The sequence below is a fragment of the Nipponia nippon genome, unplaced genomic scaffold, assembly GCF_047370975.1.
Source record: "Nipponia nippon isolate SJK-2023a ecotype South Korea unplaced genomic scaffold, ASM4737097v1 scaffold_9, whole genome shotgun sequence".
Taxonomy (NCBI): Eukaryota; Metazoa; Chordata; class Aves; order Pelecaniformes; family Threskiornithidae; genus Nipponia; species Nipponia nippon.
Window position 1 is genome coordinate 28,960,054 of NW_028262413.1, and position 15,602 is coordinate 28,975,655.

The following is a 15,602-nucleotide window of genomic DNA, read 5'->3' on the forward strand; positions in this document are numbered from 1 at the left end:
ACATGCCTGTTAGAGACTTTTCTGTCTTGCTTGCAGTCACTGTTTATGTAAGTCCACTGAAATTATTAGAGCTCTGCTACTTACAGTAGAAACTTTTCCCTCTCTTGGTTGTCTTAAAGCATCAGTTGCTTCCATATTTAACATAGTCCTTCACCTGTTTGGACATCAGCACTGATGACTTCCTAAAAGCTTATGCAAGCCAATATTTGAACATTTGGATATTCAGAAATGCCCTAACTGTAGCAGAGCCCGTTGGTAGGGTGACATTAGCTATAATTTTGATTATTTAAATGTAACCAAAAGATAGTTGATCTCAGTTTTCCCGTTTCTATGAAAACCTCCATCATTTTTAGGTTATATGACAGTATTTTCTACATCACAACAGTTCTCTAACCCTAGCCTTTTACCTAATCCTATATGCAACTCTCTTCAGCTAGAAGGACTGTCTTTTCTTCCTCCTGCTTCATTTTTCTGTTTAGGCTACTGACTTACTCCCTTTACACTCATTCTCTAGAACTTTTCCATGAGCCTTAGTTTGATGCCAAAACCTATTTATTTTTTCTTCCTGTATCATTTTAGCCTTGCATTATTCTCCAGTTTTCATTGGTATTCAAGAATACTTCTATGAATTTTATATTCCATTTTCTATCCCTGTTATTCTATTCAGCTCTCCAAAGCATTTCTCTCTCACTTGCTAGAGAACAATGCCCCACTCAAACTACACTTCTATTCTTAAAGTATTCTACAGTATTTCAGAAATAGGCCACTGAAATCCCACGATACTTACAGTAAATATCTGGAACATTATCTCAAGCAATCAGAGCAGTCTGCCTACCCTTCCTTCTCCCAGCAGTCAAACATAGTAACTTCGAGAAGTCTCACATTGTCCTTGGCAAGTGGTGGCTGTTTGATCAGTTGCACAGCTTTAATATATGATGATAATTGAATCTTTTTTCTAGTGTCTAAATCTTCATTTTATTTCCAAAGGCAAGGAATTGAAAGAAACAGTAGTAATTCTTTGAGCAATAGTTTAAACCAGTAGTACTGAAATAGTGGTCCATAATCTACAGCAAGCGGTGCTGGGAGTCACATCAAGCATGTGTGGTGGTACACTCACAGTGATCTATTTGTCTTATTTAGATATGCTACATATCTTTCTTTTTTGGCAGTTCCTCCCCACTCCGCCTTCTTATCCCTCATCTGAAATTATACCTTGCAGCTGCCAATGGCAGTTGAGAACTTCAAGTATGTTATCGAGTTCAGCCCATTTTTCTCAGCTGGAGCCTGAAATTGCTTATGTCACAGATTATTATGACTTCAGTGCCAGAAATAGCAAGAAGGCGCAAGATCTTTAGTAATACAAATAGAGAGAAGCAAATTTACATACATAAAAGATACATGCAAAATGTAGTTACTGAATGAAGTGCTTTCCATTTTCTGTAATGCAATAAATTCCTTAAGAAAATTTAGCAGAATAAGTGCAAAATATAAGACAAATGAAGATTAGTTTATCTTCAACCTATCCACTTTTGACTCAATATGAATTACTACACCATTCATTTTATTTATTTTTAAGAAAATATTATAACATTTTACCATGGTAAAATACCATATTCATTTTAATCCTTTCTTCAGAAGAAATTTTCAGAAGCTCAATATGTAAAATAAGCATAGCAGAGAAGAAGACTTTTAGCTAGGTCTCTCCAAGAGGGTCATTCACCAAGCATGTAACGTGTTCTGGCATGAATTATTACACTGCATAAACTACTTTTGCAATTTAAGGTGTACTGGGTCTCAATGAATTCCCATTTCCTTGATTTATTTAGCTGACAGTACTAGCTCTTCAACAAAGAAAGCTAGAAAGTTACATGAAAGGGGGAAAAGAAAGCATGACCACTGTGTGAGAACCAGTGGGATGACACAGTTAACGCGTTAATTAAATCCGCAAGTGGAGGAGGCAGATTCAACTGTGAAGTACACCATTGTGAAGTATATTGCTAATCCAATGAATGTATTAAGATATGGTTTAATATATAAAAGCAGTATGGATCAGAACATAAATTTGATGCCTAACATGCCCAATTCCCTTTGGTCCAGAAATATGAGGTGAGTGGAAATTCCATAAGAAATCTTGGCAAATAGAAACCTTGAATTATGCCATAACACGTTCTCTCCCCACTTAAGACCAAAAGAAGCCTTTGTGCTTTTCATATTAGATGACAAGTTACCATCTAATCTGAATAAAACTTGGTTTCCCAGGTGTATTGAGAATTACACAGGAGCCCGTTGTGAGGAGGTTTTGCTGCCTAGCATCAAGTCCCAAACAAAAGGTGACCTGTTCGCAGTTTTCTTGGCTTCACTTCTTCTTCTAGGAGTTCTTGTAATTGGAGCATTCTACTTCCTTTGCAGGTAAAAGTGCTTCAGAGTGCTGAAGCTATTTAATCAAGTAGAAATTTCTTCTGGTAATCATGTACTAATTATTTGAATGTAAAAGTATGTAATGAATTATCCATAAGGTTTGTATGGTTATTCAGCATAATTAATGTGAATGTCTCAACTTGTTGCTTGTAATATTTTACTTCCTGGCATGTAGTTTTCTCAGTCTCTTTTCTAAGCTATTACTTATAGTTGCTTTGTAAAAAATACATGTAGTACACCCATTTCTGAAAGATTTTGCTGCAGGTTTGGTTTTAGTAGCATTTTAGGCATGTTAGGACTTCGAATGAAAACACGTAAGCAGTTCCTGGGATTAAGTCAACTATTTGATGCTGTACATCTATCAGTACAGTATGTCAGTACACTTATACCAAACCCAAACAAACTTACTGTCTTCACTTACTCTCTGCATTTATATACACAAGTCAACCTCCTATGTCTCCTCTTGCTTTTAGAGTACAGCACTTTTTGTAAGAGCTCATTTTGCTATGTACTGTTAATATGTATTTATGCCTTCACGAGGCAACTTACTAGCCCCTGCAATTCTTAGCCATCACAGACTTGCAGCCTCTTCCTGTTGCTCCTATGCTGCGTTTTTCCTTGGTTATGATAACCTAAGGTTCTTGCAATTCTGTTCTTTGCTCTCCCATAATCACCTTGGCAAATCAACCTCTCTGATCAGTGCCTTTCAGTGAGCGACCTTTGGAACAGCTGGTCTAGTTTTACCTCAGCTGCTGTCATGGAAACTCATTGAATGCCAGTTTTTCCCATAGCTGAATATATTTAGAAGAGATAGAGAGCATTTGGTAAAACAGAGTTTGTATCAAAAAAAACTTGTTGTAGAGGATATCCCCCACCTTAGTCATTTTAGTGAAATTAATCCTGTCTTAGCAGTGGGACACCACAGCAGTTGTTTGCTAAAGAACATTTGCAGATTACTATAAAATTATTAGAATACAATACAGCTTTAACTAACTAAAGAAAAATTCATTCAAGTCTCACAGAGGTACAGAGAGTATTTCTTTAGAAGTAAAGCTTGTCTCTGAGAAGAGAAAAAAAGTCTTCAGAGAGCAGAGAATTCAGAGTAATTTGTTAAAAGATCCCTTTCCTCTTGTATACAGTAAAATTAGGGGAAGGCTGGAGACACAATCTACTGAGTTTAATGGTCAAAGAGCCTTGCATTGCAAAGTACAGATGCTTAGAATAACAGCAATGACAGGTCTGTGCCAGTCTTTTATTAGACAGTTGGAAGATGAACCTCAGCTATTCTATTTCTTTATAGAAAACCAAATTACTCAAGCTTTACCTAACTGGCAGAACAAGTAGCAGGGCCTCTTTATTAGAAAAATAACAAGGGCAGCAACTCAGTCTTAACACAGTTGCCCTTGAACCTATCTTACATACCAGACTAGCTTGGGAAATCTCATAAAACCATGATCAACTTCTTCAGTATAAAGAACATAACTGGCTAAAAATTGTGTTGTCTTACCTTTACACTTCAGGGGCTGATGTAGCACAATCTTGTGCTAGAGAATTCATCTATCAAAAAACACTTTACATGTAAAAATCCTTACCTCTGACTGAAGTGACCAACATATAATAGGAGTCTCAAGTGGATACTTTAATCTACTCCCCTCTTCTCAGCTGTATAAACAAGGATTATTGCTAGCAGCTGTCAGTAATTTTTTTCCCCCCAAATTCATCTACCACCTGTATCATAACATTCTGGAAGAGGGTGGAACTGGGACTTGTGAGGATTAGCTGAGAGTCTGCATCATCCTTGACTTGTCCTCTTGACAGGATATATTAGATTTAAAATGTTAAGAGGAATATTGTGCTATCAAGTTTCCACTATTATTAACAAATATGTTTGATCCAGAATCGGCAAGCAGAGTTTTTTCCCCCCCAATACTGTGTGTTAGTAAGCATTTCTGTGGCTCCTTCAGCAGAGGATTCTAGTGCGGTTTTAGCATAAACAGTAATGCAATCTGGAGGGATGCAGAAGAGGAGATATTAATTGTGATTTAGGATACAGAAACTGAATCCCTAAAATTATAAATCAAATCTTTTAGAATTTAGGAAACCAGTGCTCTATTTTGTTGTCCCTGTCATCACTTGTACCCCCTTCCTTTCCAAGTTTTCTTCCTGTCAGGCTGCGTGGGGCAGATTTCAGGACCAGGCATGTGCGAGTGCATTTAATGCTCCCTACAAACATATCCGTTCAGCATACAAGGGCAGAGAGAAAGGATTTCATTGCTCTGCTTATAAAACCAAATCATAAGTAACGGTGAAAGTAACCCATAAAAGAAAAGGGCTACATAGGAAAAGCTATGGGTGAACAGTGGGAAATAATTCTCCTTTTATATTTAGCTGAGTCATCACATTTTTATCAGCCGAGGATTTATTTTTTCGAATCTGCCAACAGCCAATCTGCTGTTAAGCTGATTTCATGCTGTATTTGGTTATGTACAATTCATCAAGATGGTATGGTTTGGGAAAGCAAACCTACAAGGAGAAGGAGGAGAGAGAATCAAAGATAATGAAGAAAGACAGTATTTGAAATGGCTAGAGGGCGAGAATGATGGGAAGTAGAACAAAATAAAGACAGAGGAAAGGAACTGAAGGTCTGAGTGAAAGGAAGAGCAGAGAATGGAGGGAGGAAAGAGGGAGAAATGGTCAAGGACTGCTGATGAAAAAAAAGCAGCTTAGAACTGGAAAAGATGAACAGTAGTCTGGGGTTACACCTCCCATTGTTGCTGGAACCTGCTGAAGGAAAGGCTACAGTAGAGCTATCTCAGTGAGTCTCAGGTTAATAGCATTGTTTAGGTAGTAAAGTGAGTAGTTTTAACTTACTTTCTGAAAAAACTATGAGAAATGTTGTTGCAAAGAAAAGACTATGCTTTTCTGTCTCCTCAAAGATGAGTCTTGTAAAACAATTTTATATCATGGTGTAGGAATTCATAAAAACAGTACTGTCCACACCCAAAATTAATGTGAAAACCAGTTCAGTACATTAGCTTCCCATGCTATTTTATCAAGTTTTCTCCAGGAATGTGTTGTTTTATAGGCAATAAACGTCGCTTCTCTGTCAAAGGGGGAATCCCGATCTTTAAAGAGCACGCTCAGTTGTTTGCCACATTCCTGTAGAAGCTCAGCACATAAAACTATTGCTATTTCTAACGATTGGGATTCACTAGAAGATATGGCATCACGCCAACAATTGTATTTTAGCAAAGATAGTAAAATATTTACATTGTGAATGTAAAACTTATCCATATATATTAACTCAGAACTGGTTTAATGAGAGTGATCTGCTATTTAACAATGGAAAAATGTCTTTCATTGGAGTAGGCTTCTCTGCAGCTTTAGGCCCAGGAGCTGTATAACCTGTTAGCAGAGCAGAGTGCATGGAGGTAGAGCAAATCCAGATCCAGCCGCTCTCTATCTTGAGACAAACACACACACCCTGCCAACAAATGGTATTGATAAAACCCATTGTTTTGACCTGTTACTGAGGTAACAAATGGCACATTTTGCTCCAAGCAATTCACCTGTCAGTACAGGTCCATCTGGCCTTCTTTCTGCAGAAACATATTGTACAAGGGTTACTGGAAGAAGAATAAGAAAGGTAGCTGATTAGTATAGATTCCACATAAGCCAGCTTTTATTTAAAAACAACATAGAGGCCTGAATGCCACACACGCAGCTTAGATGAATAGAGAAAACCCTAGGGAAAACTAAAATAAATCTGCGATTCATTTCTACACTTTATTATAAGTCCATGTTGAAATGCCAGATTACCTGTAAGATAAGTGTATATTGATGAACAGGGACTGAGCCAGCCAGAACAACAGGGTCTAGGAATAAAGCCATTTAAGCTGTCCAAGACAACAGACTTTGTGGAGGAGTTATATCACCACAGGACACAAACTGGACAGAAAGGAGAATAGCTCATGACTCTTCTCAAGAGAGCAGATGTCTAATTACTATTAAAGGAAAGGGAAAGAGACAGCAAGAGATCAGCTCTATTTACAAAAATCTGTTTGTCCTCAAGAAAGTGTGGAAAATATCACATTATTGATATTTCACTTCCAAATAATAAGAGAGTTAATGATAAATTAAATAATTTTGTGGTATCTAGTAATTGCTTAAAGATAGACCTGAGAAATCAGACGAACAGGAACATTAACTTCAGGAGAGAAGCCATGTAGTTTTGAGTGCTGTTTCTACCTCTGATCTCTGTTCTTCTCCCTCAAATACATGCTTCTCAAAAATGTCGAGAATTAATTAGAAAGTAATTGCAGAAGATCCATGTAACTTTTTTCAGTGGAAGCATCATTCAATTGATGTGTCTCTTCTCTGATAAGTTTTTTCACTCTCTGTGTTTTTTTTTTTCTCCCTGTTGTGTCTTTTTTGTTTCTTCTGGTCAGGAAAGCTTCCATTCCAAGGACGAGTTCTTCAGAGTGTGGTGCCAACCTTGTTGAGACTACAAGCAGCAATGGCTGCAACAGTGAGTACATTTAAAGTTAAATGATTTGATTCCATAAGGAAGGCAGGGGAGGAAGTTTTCTTTAATTAAAAACATGTGTTTTGTTTATTTTTCAGAAATAATAACAGAGTAAAGCCTTAGAGTGGAAGAATGGTGGGAACACAACAGGCAGAGCAACCCTAAGAATACAGAGTTGTAGAGGATGATGCGGTAAGCAAGATGAGAGAAGAAAGTAGACTGAAATAGGAGGCTTACTTATGTGTTGGAGAAGACTGCAACTAAGACATAAAGAGAAACAGTTGCACTTATTAGAGTTTCTATGTATTTTTAAAGGTGTATCAAATTATACAGAAATCACTATAATCACTATAATTTATCTTTGAATTTTGTGAGATTTTTCATGACAAGTTACTGTTTTCAATAATGCACAGGTAGAAGCATGAGATAATTTTGGTTTTTACTGCATGGGAAACATGAAATAATCTTTTTTTCCACCGCACAGAGAATATGAGATAATCATAAGGGTTTTAGCATGAGGTAATACTATGAATTTTTGATAGGATTGTCCTTTTTCACAGGATTGCCCCAAAGGAGTTGAGGACTGTCTTGATTCAATAGATTCAAAATTTATACCTGTGATACATGTCCGGAATTTGGCTTGTTTCAGATACACTTACCAGATGTAGGGAAAAAAAAGTGCCTTTCTCCAGCTAATACAGATTTTTTTGGTTTAATAGTAAGACAACATGAGGATGAGGTACCAGTGCTAGTGTATTGGCCAGCTTCCTGGCACAAGATTTTAATTCAAATTAAAAGAAAATATTAAGAAAAAAGATTGGTAATGGTTAAAAGAAGTTTGCTAGGCAGAGTATTTACCCTTTGTTTGGTATACGTCCCTAATATTAAGCAAGACACCTTCCTTGATGGTTTTATTTTTGTCTTGCCGGCTTCTGAAAATCTCACTACTGAGGGAGATTTAAATCTTACCTTAAATTTTCCAGTTGATATTTCAGATACTAGAAGTCAGGAATTTTATTCATCAGGTCCATTCCTGACACAAAACATTATCCAGCCAGGTGTCTTGGCTGAACAAGTTCTGCCCTCCCTAAAGATTTATTTGTTTTATTCACATAACCATTTGTTGATCACACCGACAGTATATTATATATCACTACCTGGTTCCTCACAGGATTCTCTTACTCAGACAAAGGCAGGCCAAATGACATGGTCTATCTCTCTTTCTGCCTTGACAACACAAAGAGACTGTCTGGTTAGTCAGAGGCATAGAAAATGTCAACTGAACAATTTTCTTTTCAGCTCATTTCTAACATTGGAGGTTGAAACCAGCAAAAATCAGATATGTTTCCATAATGGCACATTACCTAGCAGCTCATGGTATGGGATTTATAAGGTTGTATCGAAGAGAAAGTTAATTGAGAAAACTTCAGGAACTGAAAGGGAAGAAAATGCAGAACGCAGATTTCTTATCTCTGAAATAAAAAAACTCGAGGTATATAAAAATATAAGTGCAAAGAAAATGTTGAATAAGCTTCTGTTCCTAGGGTGTCTACTACATGCTCTAGTGTCAGAAAAAATAGTGTGTATTTTATATCAATGTAGACAAAAGTACGGCAAGACAGAGAAGAAAAGACATGCTGTTACAGTGTATAAGGTAAGAAGTCAAAGAGAAAACCATATTTTAATAGGTACTAGAAAACAAAACAGAAAAATACATTACCTTCTGAGGACTCATGTCAGAAGAGTCCAAGTTAAAGCTCAGTGTCTGAAGGGAGAATCTGAGGGCACCAAATCAAGTAGAGAAGTCCAGAGAAGTCCAGAGAAGCTCCTGATCAACTTATATAAAGCACTAAAAGATCACTTTCTCCCCAAATTAACTGATCTTATATGTTATTTTCTGGACTTCAAACCTCTAGCAGATACTCTGAAGGAAGCTGATAATATTGTTTTAAAGGCTAGGAAAGATAAAGATGATTTTTCATCACACAGGGACATGCCACTGTTAAATACAGAGTTCAAGAGATTTGTAGCAGTACCGGCAGCTACATTAGAATCAGTATTACCTAAAGTACTTTGCATAGTCTCAGTGAAAATTAGTCGGAGACGACTGCTGTTAGGTAACTTCCATATGTTACTGATCATGAGACATTCAGACTTAATAATGCTAAAGTTTGGTGTACTATTTTCATTGAAGAAGGAAAAGGCTTGTGGTCATCTTAAGTGGAAATTCAGGAAGGAAATATTAATAGAAGGTGTAAGAAATAAATGGACTGAAGTTGTACTCTATAAACTCTTAGAACCCTCTCAGCTTTCTAGGCAGACATGGAATAGTTATTCACTGTTACCAATCTTGTTTGCATTATTCAGGAGACAATTTGTACAAAAAGTGAGGATGAATAAACCAAAACCATGTTTAAATGCAAACAAGTTGATTTATGAAACAATGTTACCTTTGAATGAAATCCTATTAGCCATTCAGACTGCTTCAAACCCATTGCATTTGAGAACATTTCAGCTTCTAAAATCAATTATTTCAATTCACAAGCTTTGTGAATTTGACGTTCAGGTCAAAATGAGATCAGGCTACAAATTTGTTTTAAGGTGGTCAAATGCCACAGAAAGTACAGGGTAGCCAACATTACATATAATTTAATAAAATAGCACAACACGCTCTAGCAATGCTTGCTTACAACATTAAGCAAGTAGTCCTGTGAGCAATAAAGCTAAGGAAACACGGTTCCAATGGCTCACATCTTGTGGTTGGAGTCACTGGGGTCTAAAAAAGTGTTATGTGTATATGCAGGGACGAGTAATACGGTCTCTCTTCTCTGCTTGACTCCTGTTTTCATGAAACATAAGATCTCATGTCTTTAAAATTACCCCTCCACTAGTTGAAAGGTTATGGAGGGAAGAAAAGGGGAAAAGACTAATTTCCTAGGAACCTCCACTAATATGATTACACAACAGTTTATTATAGTGTTATGGCAAAAATTGTTTTATACCTGAGGATCACGTGTTCATTCCAGAATCTTGTAGTAAAGGTCTCTTCATAATGTGTTGCAAAAACCTTTTGATCACTTGCAGAATGAAATGCCAGCCATTAGCACGAAATCTCTTTATAGACCTAAATAAGAGGTTGCTTATGTGTTACTCAGTATATAATTTTTTTTCATTAGTAGCTCAAACAAACACTAGGGCAAAGTACAATGAAAGGAGAAGGAGAAATGGCTGTTCAAAGAAAACAAGAGGATTTCTCTGTGCTGCATAGTCTTTTGATTTATATTGTTAAATATTAAGAAGGAAGACGACCAATGGGAAGTCCATTTGGTAGCACTTCCCATTTTAAAGGTACCTTCAATGTTGTGCCACCCCTTCACGATTTACTGCACTAAAAAAATTATTTTCCTCCTGGCCCTAGAAATGGTGTCTGTACCATTGCTTTCTGTTGTGAGTGTTCTGACTAGGAGCTACCGAACTGACCAGAGTCCAGGCAGAAAGGGAAAGCAGTGAGCTTACCTAAAAGGCTAAAAATTACTGTTAAGTGTTCAGCAAATTCTGTGTCGGGAGATATGTACCTAGAAGGGACTGCCCAGGGAGAGGGAGAGCTTTAGCCAAAGGTGGTGATGGATTTAACATGGGACGCCCAACTCTTCTACATTAAAAAACAAAACAAACCCCTGAATTATGTTCCTTTGGTATTTAGCATCCTTTCAGATTTAAAGGACATCAAGCTATTTCCAGTAAAAACTGAAAAAGTCTGTGGATTAGTTTGGATTAAGAGTTTTCACTTGTACTATGACCATATTCAAAGCCAGGGATATTAGTGAAGACTTCTCTGTATAAGTTTCGGAAAAAAACTAGAACTAAATTGTCTTGTGATACTCTGGCAACATTATTTAGATTACCAGGATGCACATGTTCACTGTACCTCTCTCAGATATAATGCCTTTTGTTAACATCCATATACTTAAATGAAGAGATGGAATATTCCTATATCTCAGATTATACAGAATAATCAAAAGAATCCAGACATAAATTATTTGCTTTTTATCATTAAGATTAGTGAAAAATGTGCTTCTTTCAAGGAAGTACTGCAGTATTTCCTGTACTTCAGGGGAAAATGAGCAACCAAAAAAACCCAAACATGTGCATGCCTCAAGATGTTGAAAAAAAAAAAGCCCCAAAACTTTTTCATTATTGTATGTAACATTACCTGCTTGTGCTTATCCAAAGTCTGTTCTTGCTTTTCTTGTGATTGTAACCTGTTCAGCATAATCTGTATGTAATGTGAGAGAGCAATTTCTTGACAGCAAAGTACCAAATACAAATTTTGTGAAATACCGATAGGCAGGTTGGCACTCAGTTCCATGTTTGGCACTGATACTGCACAAAACCTTTCACAGGGAATTATGTCCATAGCTAGCTAAGGGCGTGTAAACAAAACCTGAAATAACAAGAAGATATCGCTGTTTTCATCCCCCAAATTAAAACTACAACCAATTTCTAACACTTCTAAATGCACTTCTATGTCAGTTTGTGTAACATTTGAACATTTCTTTTTCAGTGTACATTAAGAGAGACTGTTTTCAACTTAACCTCTCAATGTAAATAATGATATTTTGACTACAACTTTTGTATAGGCAAATGATGGGCTGTAAAAAGGCAGCCGAGCATCCACTGGTGGCATTTTTTAACAGGGCTCTGTAATTTGAATTTATGTTGTGTGTTCTCCGTTGCAGAATTTGATGCTGTTTCAAACTATTCAGTCATTTTCACCAGTTCTGGAGATTGTAGGAGAGTTCCTGTTTTGAGGGGATTAGTGTTTGCTCTCACTGTTGCCATACTGACAACTCAGCTAAGACAAGCTTATTTTAAGAAAGCTGTTTCTACGTCTTACAGCTGTGAAAATGTATCTTGAAAAGGTGACTTGACTGCCACTGATTCAGTGATATGAATCACTCTGAAACATTTGAGAACTTTGTGCTACCTGCTAATCTCAGTGAGGTTCTAGCTGTGAAATGTAATGATGGCAATTTATAAATTGTTTTTTTAAAGCATTTAGAAGCACAAATCCCATTGATTTGGGAATAAAATTTTTGCTCCTAAATTATCAAAGCACTTGGAAAAAAATTCCAGTTAGCTATTTCTCTGCTAATAATTCTAAAATAAGTACCCAGGTAATAAAATTTCCAAATAATCCAAACCTACCTTATGCCTTTCCTTTGAAAAAAAGTTTCCAGTTTTTCACTGTAGCTATATGTTGTCTGTTTAGAAAAATACCCTACATTGTTAGGAAGTGCTGATAGGCATAAAGTAGTCAGCGCAAGGGTCCTGCAATGTTTGAACTCGTATTAGTTCGACCTGAAACTGTGGTACAGGACCAAGGCACACCACCACCACCACCACCAGTGAGCTCAGTTTACCTCGCTGCGTATCTTTGAGCCTGTAGTTCAGGAGACACATTGCTAGACAGACAGCTCTCAAGGCTAATCCGGAGCCCCTCCGAAACAACAGCCTCTTCTGGAGCCTGGGCCTGCCTGAGAAATGGGCTTAGCAACAGCAAAAATTTCAAGTAAGAAATTTGATAGAGTCTAATGTTTATCTTACCTGCTTTTGTGTGCACAAAATACAACCGCTGCATTAAGATGGAATGTATTTGAGAGATCCACCACAGACTTGTACAGTAAAAAAAAAAAATCTTTCCCACAATATAATCATGAAAAATAATCAGACAGCAGGGAAATAATTATTTTCTTAATGTCTGCAGAGTGCTCAGAGATTAGAATATAAAAGACCGTTTAAATTTACATGTTTACTATCTTTGTAAGTTCTAACTATGCAAACTTCCAGACCTCAAACTTTTATTTTCCCGTATCATTCCACTGAGTATAATAGAAGCAGGCATCTGAATGGCAAATGTTTTTTAACTTGTTCTCTCATTTGGCCAGGCACCAGGGCTTCAGAAAACTTCGGTCAATACCAAAGTTAGTGTCTTGCATGAAAGCTAACGCACACCACTACAGAGTTACTTCTAGTAGAAAGTAGTTCTCCATTTTTAGAAAGACAAAAACAAAGAGGGGGCAATGAAACTGAGTGAGTTTTGAGGTAGACTTTTAACTAAAAAAGAATTAAGAATCATATGTAACCACTTGTTTTTTCAGAATTTAGTCTGAGGTTTAATGTTCTTATCAGCCTTCTCTGCTGCACCCTGAACAGCCAAGTTTGGCTGCATCATTTATGTATCTTGGTTTACTGTTCCCTGCCAAGAGGGCATGACTCAGTCCAGCTCATTCATCTGTTAAAATAGGGCTCGTTCCAATATTAACTTGGGCCAAAACAAATCTGACACAGAGTAACAAAACCCAAGTTCACAATCTTCGCAGTTTTCTGCAGTTTTTAACTGAAATTGCTTTCTGGCAGTACAGTTGTGACAATTTAGCATAATTTGGCTCCTTTTTATCAAATTATTCTTGCTTTCTTACAACTGCATGTTACAGAAACCTGCTATAATGAGGGGATTTTTTGATTAGTAATTTTAAAATAAAAATTATGGTAATAGTTTTTATGTTTGGTAATTGCTGTTTTGGTTGTGCAAGTACAAGGTCATACATCACACCGCTTGCCTATTATCTTTTGTACTTTAGAAACCTACAGTTCACTTAATTGAAAGATGCATTAAGGAAAAAAAAGTGCAACGAAACATTATTCATATTCAAAACATGGGGAAAAAGAATGTCTTTTACCTTTTGTCAGCAGAACCGTCGCTCCTCCCTGCAGGTCTTGTGACTTTGCAGGTTTTCTTTTTTTCTTAACAAAACCAAAATCCAGTTGTGGTCACTTAGGGACTATATTCTCTTGCTGGAAACATACTACCATCAGCACTGTAACTGCAGACAATTCTCTTTAGAGCAGTCCTGCTATTCACATTTCCCTCAACTGCTGAATATTCATTTAACTAACTTTGTCCACTTTAAAGCCTCATGGTTATCTTTTGAGTGACAGAGGTACAAATTATTGCACTGCATTTTGGTACGTGCACCTTTTAAGCAAATATATTTTGGTTTCACTCAGGAGCTGTCACGGTTGACGAGCAAATGAGAGTGTGGAGGCAAAGTGAATTCAGATAGCAAAACGCTTTAATCGCAGATGTTGCAATTTTATCAATGACACCACTTCCCTGTCGCTTGGAAGACAGGACGTGCGCTGGGAGAGACAGCGTAGGGGTTCCAGCCATGCAGTGCATGGTTCTGGGGTCGCCGGGGCTCATCCCCACTCCTCGAGGCTGGAGACATGATCCCAGGCTCTGGTGCAGGGTTCCCGCCCCAGCAACCCTTCTGTACCATGTTTACCTTTTCAGTGTCCGCAGCTACAGGACCTCGCTGATGATCGGCCCCCTCAAACCACACTCTCATTTCCCGTTTTGCTGCGCCATCGCTGGAGCTCACCATCTGCTGCTTCGGACACTTTGGGACGTGTTTGCGCCGTGGTTCAGGACAGGTGGTTGATCATACGTCATCTACTACAGCAAAGAGTTAAAGTTCCTGGGCTTATGCTAGCAGCGATGCTGACTAGCCCTAACTCACGCCAACAGCGACAGGAATCCTGTCTCTTACAGAAATGAAACATCTCCTTTGCCTCCTGTTAAACACGTAGCTTATGCAGACAGAGGGCAAAACATGACATTCCGGTTATGCCGAGAAAACATGTATCCACCTCTCACCGAGAGGCTTCTCTGAAAATTCAAGCGTACTCCATTTCCAATTACCTTTCCCTCTAAATGCAGTAACTAAACGTTTTCCAAGTCACACCTACACTTACTAATCTCCTATCCCTAGAAGGCTGCTGGGAGTTCACACCTCATCCTCTGTCTTCTCATCAAAAAAACCCATCATCAGCACAGCCATAGCAAAGTACTGTCCGTGCTCAGCCCCCGCTGAAGCCAGCGGTTCACGCTCAGGACAGACATGCCTGTACCTTAGCTTGTTAGGCCAAGCTCAGGAAAAGTTTTAACTAGAAATGGGCAAAAAGTTGCCAACCATAGTCTTGGTCAGTACATTTAAAGCAAAATATTGTTATTTTGTTGTACAACATAAAGCTAAGTATTTTCTTTATACTACACTGAAAATGGGCCAGCTGCCTGATTTGGCATTTAGAAGTGTGGTGAAATGGTGCAAAATTAATCTTACTTCCTTGTCATTCTATTACTAAGTGAAAACAAAAGGGAGGAAAGAATTTAAAGGAGAGCAAATATACTATTAGCTATACTGAAACTATGACGAATTTACTTCCTTGAACTTTGCAATACCGCATTCCAGCTGCAGCAATCAAAACAGGCGACTGATGTAAAAGCATGGGAAAAAACACGCAAAAGCACAAGTCCGGTTCAAAGGCTCTGTACAGACAGAGCATAGCCAGATCTTGCGTGCCCCACAATTTCAAATTAAAAAGCAAAAAACTTTTTAAAGGAACTTAAAAGATACCAGGTAGTCTTAATTTTTAGGACTCTGGATTAAAAAGTTTATAATGGAGAACATCACGCTACAAGAGAATCTAGAAGAAAAGGCAACCGACCAGTGCATTTTGATTGTGTACACTTAAACGCACAAAGACTGGAATTGCTGGTACACACGAAGTATCAGATATTATTCTAAACCAGACA

The 15,602-nt window shown here is 37.6% G+C and overlaps 1 protein-coding gene across 8 annotated transcripts in view; it reads left to right on the plus strand.

The window, feature by feature from the left end:
- Nucleotides 1-15,564, plus strand: part of NRG4 (neuregulin 4) — a 56,778-nt gene extending 41,214 nt beyond the window's left edge. For 3 of the 8 annotated variants that reach the window (XM_087745359.1, XM_087745357.1, XM_087745358.1), the window contains 3 exons: nt 2,260-2,409; nt 6,867-6,946; nt 7,042-13,508. In XM_087745359.1, the coding sequence (XP_087601485.1) occupies nt 2,260-2,409; nt 6,867-6,946; nt 7,042-7,058 (247 nt within the window). In that variant the 3' untranslated portion in view covers nt 7,059-13,508. Of the gene's footprint in view, nt 1-2,259; nt 2,410-6,866; nt 6,947-7,041; nt 13,509-14,300 lie in introns of those variants that run through there. The other 5 variants (XR_015701668.1, XR_015701670.1, XR_015701669.1 and 2 more) reach the window with 5 other exon arrangements.
- The last annotated feature ends 38 nt before the right edge of the window (nt 15,565-15,602 follow it).